The sequence below is a fragment of the Phalaenopsis equestris genome, unplaced genomic scaffold, assembly GCF_001263595.1.
Source record: "Phalaenopsis equestris unplaced genomic scaffold, ASM126359v1 Scaffold209375, whole genome shotgun sequence".
NCBI classification, from domain to species: Eukaryota; Viridiplantae; Streptophyta; class Magnoliopsida; order Asparagales; family Orchidaceae; genus Phalaenopsis; species Phalaenopsis equestris.
The window spans coordinates 571,339-585,085 of record NW_018228544.1 but is presented as its reverse complement, the minus strand read 5'-3'; the positions used below and the strand labels follow the sequence as shown (position 1 = coordinate 585,085).

Genomic DNA, 13,747 nt, shown 5'->3' with positions numbered 1-13,747 from the left:
TGATAAGGAGAATGTTGAAGTGAATCAATATCTTTTCATTTGTTGACATTTTGTGAATTTTGTACCAATGTGTATTGGTCATTCTAGCTTTTCATTTGCTATTTATGACATTTGTAAAAGGTGATAATGTGTTTGTTTATAAGTCTTTCTTTTTTACTTGGCATAGTAAAATTTTTAATATTGTTTCTAAGGTTACTTTTGCTTTTCCTTTTGAGTTGTGGTTGACCAATCTCTTGAACAATTAGAAGAATGTTTGATTTTTTCTATATCATTTGGTCAGAGTGCATTTGCTTGACACCATAGCCTCCAGTGGAAGAAGTCAGTTATAATCCATGATGGATAGAAGATCTATCATAGGTTGTATGGTCGAAGATGCTTGTTGACGTTAACATGTATCAGAAATTAGCCCAAAGGAGAATTCGTTAGGGATGTAAGACTTGTCCTTGGTTGTATGGCCAAAGATGTTATATGACATTAACTTGTAATAAATAGTCATATGAAATCTAGCGAGGATGGTTGACATATCTGAGTTTATTAGTCAAAGTTTTTGTTTAACGACTGTAATCAGTTATGAAAGAGGTTGAATGGAATCTATCAATGATTATTGACCTATTGAGGTTGTTAGTCAAATTTGTTGCTTGAGGACCGCAACCTGTGATAAAAGGGGTTGAAGTGAGTCCCCTTATGATTGATTAAGCCAAAAATGAGGTGTCAGAGATGTTCTATGTTTCTTGAGATTGGGGCATTGATCACAATGGAATGTATATTTCTTAAAAATATTATTGTAGTCATACTCAAGAATAATATTTGACAAATTAATAATTATTATTTTTTTAATTTTTTTGTCTCTCAACAGACGCGCTTTCCGCACGAGCTTATGAAACAACATATGTATCAAACCTTGAAGAGATCATCTTCTGATCCATTCGAGGAAAAACTTCAACATAGTGAAGAGGTGTTGAGAAGCTGTTATTTACAAAGTTGCCCCTTAGTTTGAAAGCAGTTCTTGAATGCTTTATATCTAAATGAAACGTGGGATGATTATCCTGCCACAGTCTTGCCTAAGACATTAACATGACCGGTCTTTCAAGACTACAGTGAAAGTTGCCCCCAACCTAAAAGAAGTTATCATAAACTTTGTGGCAGAGTAAGATGTGGGAAGACTACCCCACCACAATCATGCCCGAGATGTTTATGCAAACGACCTTTCGAGACTAAATGCTTAAAAAATGATCTTCAAGAGGTGGAAAGGAGATTTATTTGCTAGTTTGAAAATATATATATCATTGTAGAATGAAACAGAGGATTGTTGTCTCATATTTGAAGACAATGCGAATAGCACTTTCCTTCCCATAGACGACACCAAATTGATATGCTTTAGATAATCCAATATAATTGAGTGATTATTTAGCGTCTTAGCGTTGAACGAAGACCGAACACATTTTAATGGAAGTTCAGGAGTAATAGTGAAGTTTTATTTGAAGTTAAATTTGTATTAACAATATCTATTTAAATATTAATGCGATGTAAATAAAATTTTCATAGATACTCTCTATCATATATCAGAAATATTCTTGATAATCATTTTAGAATAATAACTGAAATTAAATTAAAATTTTGAATTTTAAAAAAAAAAAAAAAATCCAACTAAGTCAATCTAAGCAACATTTTTTTAGCTAGACAAACAGAAAATCTTGGTTGCTCTCGAGTTGATTCTGAAAGGAAGTAAAAAAAGTGAAAATTAAGGAAAAGAAAAATAAAACATTTAACTGGCCCATGCAGGTCTCGAACCTGCGACCTTCGCGTTATTAGCACGACGCTCTAACCAACTGAGCTAATAGGCCATTCTGATTGCAAGGAGAAGGATAAGTTATTTATTCTAAATTAAGGCATGAACTGATGATTGCATTCAACACAGGTGATTTTTATGAACTACTGAACCGACGTTTTCTAGGCGTGTCACGATCAAAAAGTGATATTTTTTTATGAGATGACAGATTTGGGTGCTATAATTTTAAAAAGAAAATTTTAAATGTTAGAAATGTAAATACATAGGAATTGGGTTAGGAATTATGTGGTATATGTAAATGCCCAGATCCAAAATAAGATTTTCTTTCTGACGTTTCAGCAAGCTGATAGCGGCATTTAGGTACATACCACTCAATTCCTAAGCATTTACATATCAAACATGTAAACTTTTATTTTTAACATTTACACCACCCAAGCTGTTCATGATCCTCACCTTATTTCCTAAGAAAAAATTCATATTTAACTATACAACAACAACGACAACAATAAGCCTTTATCCCACTAAATGGAGTCGGCAACATGAATCATTTTCTCTATTGTGTCCTATTGAGTGTCATATTTTCATTTAATTCTAAAAAATTAAGATCATTTTTTATACAATATACCCAAGACTTCTTAGTTTACCTCTCTATCTTTCTTAACATAAGTCGAATCTAAAACATTTATTCTCCTAATTGGATCATCAAGTGGCTGATGTTTATTGTGACCAAACTATCTAAGATGACTCATTCTAATTTTGTCCGCCACTGGAGCTACACCAATCCTTTCACGAACACATTTGTTTCACATTTTGTGTCTAAGCAACACATAAAGTTAAATTTAAGTGAACATCAAACCACTCATCCACTAAGCATTCTTATCTCAGCAACGCATAGACTTAGTTTTATGCTCTTCATTTAAAAGCCAACATTCTGAGCCATAAAACATTGTAGGTCTCACCATCATCTAACAAAATTTTTCTTAGCCAGAGAGGTAATTTTCTATCACACAATAAACTCAACGCATTCTTCCAGTTCAACCAACAAACTTGAATTCTACTAATAACATCCCCATCTATATCACCATCACCTTGAACAATAATATCTAAAACATTCATACATCTGAATGATTTGATTCCCTTAGATACAACTCTGTCACAAGAACTACCGTCACTTAAATTACATTACATATATGATGTATTCAATTTTAAATCTACTCAAACGAAAGCTTTTAGACTCCAGTATAGACCTCCAGAATCCAACTTTTTCCTAAACTCATCTAGTCTTATCCACAAGAAGGATATCATCATACACCGAGGCACATCTTCCTGTAAATGTCCAGTAAGAACATCCATAATAAAAGCTAAAAGAAATGAGCTCAAAGCCAAACCAACTTGTCTTTTATAAAATAAGAAGAAGAATAAATAAAGTTTATTACAACAAAACAAAGAAAAAAATTTTAAAGTTTGATCAAAGGGTAGAAGCAGAAGCTCTTATAATCAGTTCAAAGAGCTGCTGTGGAGCAGAAAAGAAAGGGCTATGATCTGTGTCCATGACAAATACTTGTTGAGGTGGCCACTTCCTTATCATGGTTTCTTGCTTCTCTGGTTTTACAACTTTGTCGTAGGTTGTTTTGATATATATTCTTCTAACTTCGCTCACTTTTCCTTCAAATTTTGCAGAGCGCAGTGCTTGAGTTGGTGCCGGCCTTAGGAGCATGGATGCCAGCACTGAATCCTACACAAAAGCAGCCCAAATTCCTTACAAATAAAATAACTACGACAGTTATCTGAATGTTATGTCACCTGCTAAGATATTGGTCTTTGGAAAAAAAAATATAGTTTTTTAAAAATCTACCCATAATAAATGTAATATTTTCATAATTACATCTATTAATATTGTGATTAATTAATTGAGTCCATAACCTTTATTGCATCTTGGTTGAGTTAATTGATCTTAAATGACCCAATTTAACTCAAACGAATTATTTAAGAAGTTCACTTGGTCAATTTGTGTTTAAAGTCTCAATTTTGATCAAATTGATTCAATAAAAAATAAATATTTTGATGAGTTCATCACATCATAATTGAGTCCATGAGCTTTACTTTGAGGAAATTGGCTCAACTGACAGAATTGAACTATTTAGTTTGGCTGCAGAAGTTGCTGAAACCAGAGTCTGCACATCCTGAATTCGAATATGAAAACTATATACATCAAGATTTGTACAGATTTTTTAGTGACGTATTAGTTATAACATGGATAAATAATGTAAAATTATTTCTATAAGGTTATAAATTACTAATTACAGTACCTTCAAAAAGTCTTTTTTATAAACTTGGCTAATGCATTGTATTGATCAATATTAATATCATATTAATGTTTCATAGGGAAATCATTTATGTACCTTTAAGAAAATAAAGAAAAAAAAAATGTAAAAACAATGAATGATGCCAATAATTAATTAGGTGGGCATGAATTAAGAATTCTAACAAAACAATATAGAATAATGAATGATGAACCTAATCTGAGAATGATTAACCAAACCTCAATTGGGCTCAGCTGGTACAATAACTTGCGTTGGAACTCCTCACGAAAAGCCAGACTTGTTGGGGGTTTGTCACGTCCTAAAGAAAACTCCATGCTATAGACATCACCATATTCCGACAAATCTGGAACTCCCTTTGCAAGCCAAAAATAAATTGTCCATAAATAATTAAATAAATAAAATGGACTCCAACAAATTGAAATAATATTTACATAACCTGTCAGCACAAAAGACTGCATTTTGTTCATTTTATTTTACTGTTCTATTGAATAAAATTATTGCCCATAAACAAGTAAATAAGAAACAGCTGAAACTGGAAACGAATACTCATTGAAGTTGTTAGCTTTGAAATAAAACTCACATCTTTAACATCTTCTTCAGTGGAGAAACCAGAAGGAAGCATCGTGGCTGCAACGAATATGGCGACCTCAATTTTGTCCCCAAAATGATGCAGTGAATGAGTCAGGCTGAGGCCCCCAGCACTGTGTCCCACCAGAATCACCTATGCAAGAAAATAAAATAAAAATATTCTCATCATATAATTAGGATTTTCAAGTATATATGTGCAGGAGTTTTGATGCCATAATGAGTCAGGTTAACAACCATTCTTCTATGAAAAATGTTGAATTTTGTTTGATAATACTCTGTAAATGAAAAAAAATTCAATAAGAAGTTATACAGGGATTCACATACATACCACAAAAACTTTATCTTTTACCTATTTAACACCCAAACTTTAATATTACAACTATAACACTCAAAACTCATTATTCTATCATGGGATACAAATGTAAACATCAAAATCCCCTGTTCTTTTTCACTAACCTTGTGGCCCTCAGGCAACATGGAGAGGAAATCGAAGAGAGGTTTGTTGTAGTCGTGAAAAGTGAGTATGGAGGAGGGATGGGAGAGGTTGACTCCGGCGCCGGCAAGGTCAAGGCAGGTGGCTTTGTGGCCGGCGACTTCAAGGAGGCATCGAAGCTTGAACCAGCACCAAGCTCCGTGGCCGGCTCCATGTACAAGAACGAAGTGCTTTGGTTCAATAATGTGGAGACGGTTGAAAGCTTCGCTTGCTGCTTCCTCCATCGGCCGGCTTCTTTTCCTTCGGACAAAAACTGATCTGTAAGCAATTTCTTGGCCGTGGTCCTCTTCTATATATTGTTTTCAAAGGATAAAGTTATTAGAAAAAGAAATTGGATCCGAATATGTGATGATTATATTATACAAAGTTAAGTGCAACTCCAAAAAACAGTCTACTTGAATGTTGATGAGATAGCGACGGCTAGCAGGATCAAAGCTGAATGAAAGAAGACGAGGTTGCCGGCCAATATTCGAATGGCCAGCGCACCGAAAGCAACACCGGCCGGCCAATATTCCACCGGCCTTTTCCGACCCGCCGACCGAAAGCACAACACCGACCGGCAAACTAGGCCAGAGCCAACCAAAGGCCAGCTCCACTTGATACGTGACACCCAAACTCCCGACGCAAATTACTTCTCTAGTATATTTTCTAGAACAAAGGTCCACAATGCCTGTACTACCCTTTTATATAAGGGTAAAAATGTTATTTTATATTTTATTTTCCTATCATATATAAATAAGATACTTTTATATATTAGAGAATTTTGGTCGTTTCGGTTTCTTTGGACCTCAAGGCCTTCAGGTCTTCAGACTCTTTTTCCCCCTCTTGTACCCGAGATAGTCGATGATATAAAATGAATCACAAAGCTCAGAAACACCCTTCTTCCATCCCTACGAAACAAGTCTTGTTCGCTCTCCCTCTCTTTCTCTCTCCTAACCCAAACATTCTATACCTTAGACATGATCTAAGTAACAAATTTGAATTCAACAGATAGAAAGCAAGAAAATATATAGGCGTCAATGCTTTAAAAGATGCACACAAACATTTCTTACCAAAACAAACATCATGCATGCAAAAGTGAAGGCTAGGCCGAATTTTATAAATTGATAAATAAGTAATCTGAAACAACGTGGATATAATTCCTGAAAGATGCATTCACTTCGAATTATTCAGTTTGTAAATAAACCTTTTTCATCTCATGATAACAGTGCGAAGACCAAGAAATGATTAAGCCTAATCAAAATCAAAATCTGATATAATCATAACAAAGCCACATCAATTTTCAAATTACACGGAATGGAATCCAATTCTATCAGACAATTGGTAGGACCTGCCAACCGGGTAAATACAGGAGTTGCAATTACAATCAACCTAGTTTAATGATCTCAGCCATATCGCTAGTCCTCCAAATATCTATATATAAAGCCTTCAACATTGTGGGATTCATCATCTTGTTTGTACCACCAAGGTCTTAAGAATGGTGATCAGAATCAGAAGCAGAATCTGAATATATGTCAACAGGTCTCCGCCTGTTCAAATTTGCTTCAAGTGGTGGAAGGTCCTCGTCACTATCAGAATTTAGAACCAACTCTGGCTGAAGTTGGAAAGTCTGTGATTCCACTGGTCTTGCGTTTTTAAAGTTTGCAGGCCTGCACATAAACCCAAAAAGTGTTAAGATTTACATACATACCACTCAATTATTATACATCTTCATATCAAACACCTAAACTTCAATTTTGACATATATGTCATCTTAACTACATATGAAACGGTGTATCTTACCTTTAAAAGTTAAAATAGTGGCACTTTTGATGTGATATGGAAGATTTGGGCGGTATAAATGTAAAAAAGCAAAGTTTAGGTATAGATATGTAAATATATAAGACTTGGGTGGCATGTATGTAAATGCCCATACAAAAAATGAAAACATTTCATAAGAAGTATTGATTGAAAGCTACATTGATCAACTGACTAAGTTTTAAGTTTGTATGGTTTTAGAAAGTTTGACAATTCTTTTACATGTGAAAGTTATGTTAGAACACTTCTAATACTTAATTAATGCAAAAGCAAACATAGAATATTTGAAAAGAGACTCCTTCGCCAGTTATTTCGTAATATAAATGTCTAATTTGGGAGAAAATATTACGTCATGTACCGGACGTGAATTGCACCATGCCGTGCATTCAACGGTATAGTGTGATCCATGCTGAAGTACATCGTCCACATGTAATATTTTCTCCTAATTTAGTAGGCTCAATGGTCAATGCGCAGAAACATCTAAACAAATCTAAATTTTTCCCCAACCAGAATAGTTTGCGGGCAATATAAGAGGAATACAAGATATTTTTAAGTATTGCTATATCCTGGATTGAGAACTTCAACTCATATACGAACAAAAGGAAATTAACTCTCAAAACTAGCGTAACAGAAACTAACCAGTCAGGTGATTTTTCAAGAGAACGAACTTGTGCATGAAAGAGAACTTGAGAAACAATACATGCAATTTTCTCTCCAGATTCCAGGGCCTTTTCCCTTCCACCTTCGTCCACAATCACAAAATTTCCTGTGTAGCAACTAAAATCAGATATCATTTTTAGAAATATTACACCACTGACCTCGAACAAATGTCCAGCATACTATCGATTAAAAAAAAAAAAAAAAAAAGACTGATATCGAGACTTTTTCCATAGAAATTTAGGCAAGCACATTTTATTGCAATAACATCAAACACTCGAGGCAAATACAAAGATAAACACCTACAATTTAAGAGGTAGGCGATCTCTTCCAATTCCTATAATTTGAGAGGTAGGAAATTCCCTTAAGCTAGGCATCGCCAGACCAGAACAATACTCCCCTCTCAAAAAACATGTGGTCCTCAAAGAAGGAAAAAATGAAGGTGTTCCTCCTCCACCACAACATTCGTCCTTTTCTCATCCTGTCTCCTCGTCACAAACTGTGAGAACATGTAATATTTGATATTTGCTACGTTGTATTGGGATAAACTTCTCTATCACACAAAAAATATAATTCATTTGCTCGCTTCTTCTGAATTTCTATCTCTGCAAGGCGCTTGAAGTTGACCCCTGGACGTGCTCCCATATTCTTCTCCATCATTGCTTCCTTGAAATGACATCGTATGGGTCCTCAATGTCATGATCACTGAAGTACTTTTTTGGAATTCTATCATGGCCCTGCTTCTACTAGCATTCTCCACCTGGTTCTTGTCATCCAAAATCTGTATTAGCTCCATCATTACTTTTGAATCGTCTTCCGCTCAGAAGACTTCCGTAACAAAAGGCAATGGCACAATTAGATGCAGTCCTCCCTCGGGATCCTACCCATTGTGGTTCCTAGTCCTGGAACAAAATTCTTTGAAGCGACCTTCTCCAGCCCTAAATCACATGCTGTTTTGATTTGTCTACTGAGGCTCGTCCCAAACCTCATGATGTCATCCAATTCCCTCAAGATTTTGCCGCTCAAATATGTACTTGATTCCTTCATTTGATATTGCAAATCCAAATCTGCCTACAACAGTGACGTTGCTTTGATGTTGCGCAGATCTTTCTAGTTAATACTGCTTGCATTCGTTCCCGACACCGTCCCTCAATCCCGCAGCGGGTGAAGGCGGTTTTGTGTGACTCTTCATGATCTTATTAATCCTTTCTTCCAAGGCTATGAACCCAACTCCAACAGCCCCTCCATGGACAGAGAAACGCTCAAATATTTTTGATCTGATGTGTCTCATCACTTTTCCAAGTTTTTCCTCCAAAGCTTCCACTTTCTTAGCCACCATTATTCCCCGAAAAAATTTCAATCACAAAACACAAATATAATGTAAGTTGAAATCCCGCAGTTGGCCTCCAAACTAGTTTGAATCACGACTGCATCAATATACTAAGTGATTGTACGACGCCAATCTTGTCATTTGCTTCTAGATAATGGAGTGATTGTTTGCTCCGAACGTTGTGTTCCCTTTGATACCAGCGAGTCTGGTTGTCGTGATCCCTTCACACTAGCTCAAATCGCAACTTTGCCGAGAGGACGGAGCGGGAGGAGGAAGAAGGAAGTTTGGTTCTCTGTAAGCTGTGATTCGAATGAAGTTTTGGTTATTTGTAAGTCGTGATCTTGTTGCTAACTTCTTCATGAAGAACAGAGTAAATTTTTGGGTCCACAATCCCTTTGTTGCCTTCTCCACAAAGTTCTTTCATTTCGGGTATCTTTTAGTTGTAATATTGTCGAAGCCTTTTCCACAAGCTCACGATCGCGCGTACTATACTATGTTGAGATGTCGTTGACTGCTTCTCCTGTTGATTCCCAAAAATCTTTCTCTTATACCAATTCGATAGGAACCAAATTTTTTCTTCAAACAGAAATTAGGGCAAATAATATTTTATTACAAAAACACCAAACACTCAAGACGAAAACAAAGATAAGCACCCCTAGTATTCAAGAGATAGGTGATCTCTCCCAATTTCTATAATTCGAGAGGGAGGAAATCTCTCTCAAGCCCTAACCATAAAACTCAAAACTCATTCTCATGCATAACCATAACCTTAAACATATTAGTCCTATTTATACTAAACAAAATAAATAATATAAGACTAAATCACCGTTGGCCTAATAAAATACAAAATTACCCTTAGGCTAATCATCGACATAGCAATACTCCCCTACCAAAAAGACACATTGTCCTCAAAGTGGAAAAAATTTTGCTTGATCAACTCATGTGGCTCCCGCTCATAAGCTGACTTGATCAACACATTCGGCATGGCCTTCTTCAACTTCTCAAAAGTCTGGGTCGTCACTTTCCCCCCTAAAAGTTATCCTTCTTTAATTTCTTTGTCCACTGCCACACAATCAAATTATAACTCTTCACAAACTTCTGGTAGAGTCCTGTAAGTCTCATAAACCTTTCTCAACCCCTTCCAAGCCTTAGGTAGTGGCCTCTCCAACCTATCTGTCACCTTCGATGGATCCGCTGACACCAGGGCCTCGCACAAAACAAGAGTCGCCATGAAGCACCATAGTGTTATCTCACTCCCGAAACTTCATTGTCAAAAGTTTTCAATTCATCTTACTCTCTCCTACGAATTGCAACTATTTCATACCCAATGTCACATCAGTGCTCCCAAAATCTAAGAGAAGAAAATCTTTCATTACTTGAATGTATGGCAGCATTAAAATCACTCATTGATAGACTACCCTGTTCTTCTCCATATGTCTCGTCCTCAACATGACTCCAATACTTCTTGTGTTCACCATCTTAAGCCTCAATTGTTTCACTATTTGAGTAGAGATGAGGTTGTGAGTGGCTCCACTATTATTCAACACACCTACGTCCTGCTTTCTAATATGTCTCTAGATTTTCATAGTGTGGTAGGGAGAACCAAAACTTCTTCCTCCTCCCGCTCCCTCCTCTTGACAGAGTCGCAATTTGAGCTAGTGCAAAGTGATCGCGGAGTCTAGACTCACTGGTATCAAAGGAATCAAAATGTCCAAAGCGAACATTTGCTCGATCCCGCTACAGGCGGCGAAGGGTTTGAGTGGAACTTCGTAATCATCTTTATCATTTATTCTAGGGTCGTGAACCTCCCCTCCAACCTCCCCTTCATGATTGAGAAAGGCTCCTCTAATCCAGATTTGATTTGACTGACCTCTTCCATTATTTTTTCCTCCAAAGCATCCACCTTTTAGTTGACATTACTTCTGAACGGTTTAGAAAGTCCTTTATGTTGAAATCACGAGATTCGAAATTTTTGAAAGTGGGTTTGGAGTGCACGGAAGTCTAGACGTTGCGATCCCGAAATTCCAATACGCGGTTCAGTGGAACTATTGGAAGCTACGCGGAACTCCAAAACCCACAATTTGAATTTATGCATGTTGCAAATCCCTCTCACGAGTTTCGATCACAAGCGACGCAAAACTCCTTTATACTAAAATCTCGATCATCGTTTCTATCACAATCAGCGTGGAACTACTGCACATTGAGATCCTTCAACTTTCCTGTGGTTTGTACCCTACAATCTTGTTGTTGGCCTCCCCGTAACTGTGGCATCGAAGTTCGGTCCCAAAGGAGTGTCAAAAATTACATCAAGGCCTTCTCGGCTACCTCTAGTTGTGTTGTCTCATGAGATTTGGCAACAACGATCACGTCTATTCGTGGCCCTGGATATTGCAATCCCTTTGTTCCCTCCCAACTAGCTCCATTTGTGACTGTATCGTGGTATCCGCTCACGTCGCGGCCCTTTGCTTCCTCCAATCGCGATTGTTTCATGTGGTTCAATCACTAATGTCAACACCTATAAGGTGTGATCCCGTCGCCACACCCAACTAGCTCTCATTGCAATTGTATCAAAGAATTCAATGACTATATGTCGCAACCCCATTGGTATTTCCAGAGATCGTATGTTATGATTCCTTTGTTAACCTCCCAGCTTACTCGGATCGCGATTGTTTTGCTAGGCTATGTCACGAAGGCGATTCATTGGAGACGATGAAGAAGGATGGATGCTCTAATACCATTGAAAAGTTTCAAGACAATTTTTTTCACAAAAATTAGGGTAAACACATTTTATTGCAATAACATCAAACACTAAAGAAGAATACAAAGATAAGCACCTACAATTCGAGAGATAGCCGATCTCTCCCAATTCCTACAATTAGAAAGGTAGTAAATCTCTCCCAAATTCTAAGTAGAAGATACAAGACTCGGTTTCATACATACCCTAACCCTGAGCCACTAGGGTCTATTTATAGTAAAAAATAATAAACAATAAAAGACTCATTTGCACTTAAGCACTCAAAAAATAAAATTGTCCTTAGACTAGGCACCAACGTAACAAAAACTTAGGGGTCGTATGAGATCACATATGATTTTTATTATTTTTTTTATATGTTTCGATTTAAAACAAAAATATGTTTAAAATGATATAGCATGTTTAGTTGTTGTTAAAATTACTCAAAACAACTTTTAGATGTTTTAAGTGCTTTTAAAAATAAACTAATTTGTTATTAAAAACAAAATAAAAACGTACAAAAAATACACTAAACAATGTTTTTAAATAAAAACATAAAAATAAATAAAAGTGATCCCAAAGAAGCTTTTAAAAGAAAATCATTTGGCTTGTTCAGCACAGAAATATCCCTTGTTATTCAAATTTCTCTTTCAGAAGTAAGACACCCTCAGAAGGTTCATAAATCACAAATAAAAAAAATAGTAATTGACTAATACCAAAATCTAGATTATATTAAAGAGGTAGGTATATACTGAAGCAGTTTAATAAATCGTGACATAAAAGATAATGGTATAACTAATATATAACATTGCTGATGATGGCATTGATGATATAGGCAGCAGTGCAGAAAGTTCTGATCCGATTCAAAAAATAGAGCACAATACCGACCTGTTTTAATCCAGAAGCTTCTTTGAAATTTAGCTGGAAATAAAGCCAGAGATTTTACACCTTCAGCATCCATAACCTACACAACTAGAATAAATTAGAGCAATATGCTTCTTAAATCACACCACAAAGGTAGATTTGCAATATACAAAAATCAACAAGAAGAGTGATCCAAAATAGTAACCACAAAAGAAAAACAGCGTTGGTCAAATATAAATTCATGGTAAATCACATTGAAGCATTGAGGTTAGGGTAGTTTCCCGAGACAAAATCTTAGGGTCTGTTTGGCGCAGCTGTTGATTATTCATAATCTGCTGATAAGCAGATTATTCTGATAATCTGATAATCTGTAGATTATCAGAATAATCTGTCTTACTGTTTGGGGCAGCTTATTCAAGATAGCTTATTGGTGGTTAAATGACATTCATGCCCCTTTGTGATAAAACTGTTTGGGGCAGCTTATTCAGAATAGCTTATTGATAGTACTGGAGCATATGCAGAAACATGAAATCATCACAGATCATAACTAGAAGATGTCATACATTTCTCACACCCTCATGAGTACCAAGAGAACTAAAAAAAGTACAAATACGAGTATAACTACAATCAGAAATATTAAAATGTTTAATTTCAGACTCTGGCTACGTCTGGCATCATCTGCACTGTCAAAGTGAGAAAACACCGGATTCCCATGACTGTTGGCCGTGTCATATGAGGGACTGTCAGCCCACCGGAAGAAGCCACAACGAGCTGAAACACCCTTGGCACAACCGTGGAACTGCCTCCCAAAGCTATGAGACTGACGCGATGTGAGCAACGGAGCCGGTAGACCACAATAACACAAAAAACCTCTGTCTATACCTGATATCCTAGAAATCATGTTTCTATAACTGTGAAAAAAAAAATTGTTAGTACTTATCCAAATAAAAGTAAATTTGACATTAATGTAGGAACAGAAAAAAGACTTGCTGGATTAGCTATCATATATAGCATCTGCTATAGACTCCCTCAGAGCAGCCATCTCAACTGCACCCTCACCGTCATGAGTTTCATATTCAATCGAGTCCATCTCATTATCAGCTAGAGATCCTGAAGGTTCTAGAATATCAATAATTTCATCATCATCAGCCATATTGAAGTCCGTATCTGAATG

At 36.2% G+C, this 13,747-nt stretch overlaps 2 protein-coding genes and 1 non-coding gene across 8 annotated transcripts in view; all 3 read right to left on the bottom strand.

Annotated features, from left to right (window-relative positions):
- Positions 1 to 1,770: 1,770 nt before the first annotated feature.
- TRNAI-AAU lies at positions 1,771 to 1,844 on the bottom strand. The gene has a single exon. It is a non-coding gene; the product is annotated as a tRNA-Ile (tRNA).
- Positions 1,845 to 3,257: 1,413 nt separating this feature from the next.
- Positions 3,258 to 5,843, bottom strand: LOC110036646 (methylesterase 17). Of its 3 annotated transcripts, XM_020741145.1 has the most exons (6): positions 5,590 to 5,843; positions 5,158 to 5,483; positions 4,694 to 4,834; positions 4,332 to 4,466; positions 3,893 to 3,972; positions 3,412 to 3,524 (listed from the first exon to the last, which is right to left on the bottom strand). In XM_020741145.1, the coding sequence occupies exons 2-6, from the start codon at positions 5,416 to 5,418 to the stop codon at positions 3,497 to 3,499; spliced, it is 645 nt and encodes a 214-aa protein (XP_020596804.1). In that variant the 5' UTR covers positions 5,419 to 5,483; positions 5,590 to 5,843; the 3' UTR covers positions 3,412 to 3,496. The 3 variants fall into 3 exon arrangements, with proteins under 3 accessions (XP_020596802.1, XP_020596803.1, XP_020596804.1); XM_020741143.1 differs by lacking the exon at positions 3,893 to 3,972 and having other exon boundaries at positions 3,258 to 3,524; positions 5,590 to 5,842; XM_020741144.1 differs by lacking the exon at positions 3,893 to 3,972 and having other exon boundaries at positions 3,258 to 3,524; positions 5,158 to 5,480; positions 5,590 to 5,842.
- Positions 5,844 to 6,428: 585 nt separating this feature from the next.
- LOC110036638 (probable RNA-binding protein EIF1AD) overlaps positions 6,429 to 13,747 on the bottom strand; it is a 36,376-nt gene continuing 29,057 nt past the window's right edge. For all 4 annotated transcript variants that reach the window (XM_020741131.1, XM_020741130.1, XM_020741133.1 and 1 more), the window contains exons 3-5: positions 12,598 to 12,673; positions 7,631 to 7,757; positions 6,429 to 6,843 (exon numbers count right to left, since the gene is read on the bottom strand). In XM_020741131.1, the coding sequence (XP_020596790.1) occupies positions 6,666 to 6,843; positions 7,631 to 7,757; positions 12,598 to 12,673 (381 nt within the window). In that variant the 3' untranslated portion in view covers positions 6,429 to 6,665. The remainder of the gene's footprint in view (positions 6,844 to 7,630; positions 7,758 to 12,597; positions 12,674 to 13,747) is intronic.

Excerpts from the sequence above, each read along its gene's own strand:
- LOC110036646 (XM_020741143.1), bottom strand. The coding sequence starts at position 5,418 with ATGGAGGAAGCAGCAAGCGAAGCTTTCAACCGTCTCCACATTATTGAA. Across the intron at positions 4,835-5,157 it reads TGTTGCCTGAGGGCCACAAG|GTGATTCTGGTGGGACACAG; the intron begins GTTAGTGAAAAA and ends TTTCTTGCATAG. Across the intron at positions 3,525-4,331 it reads ACCAGCTGAGCCCAATTGAG|GATTCAGTGCTGGCATCCAT; the intron begins GTTTGGTTAATC and ends GCTTTTGTGTAG.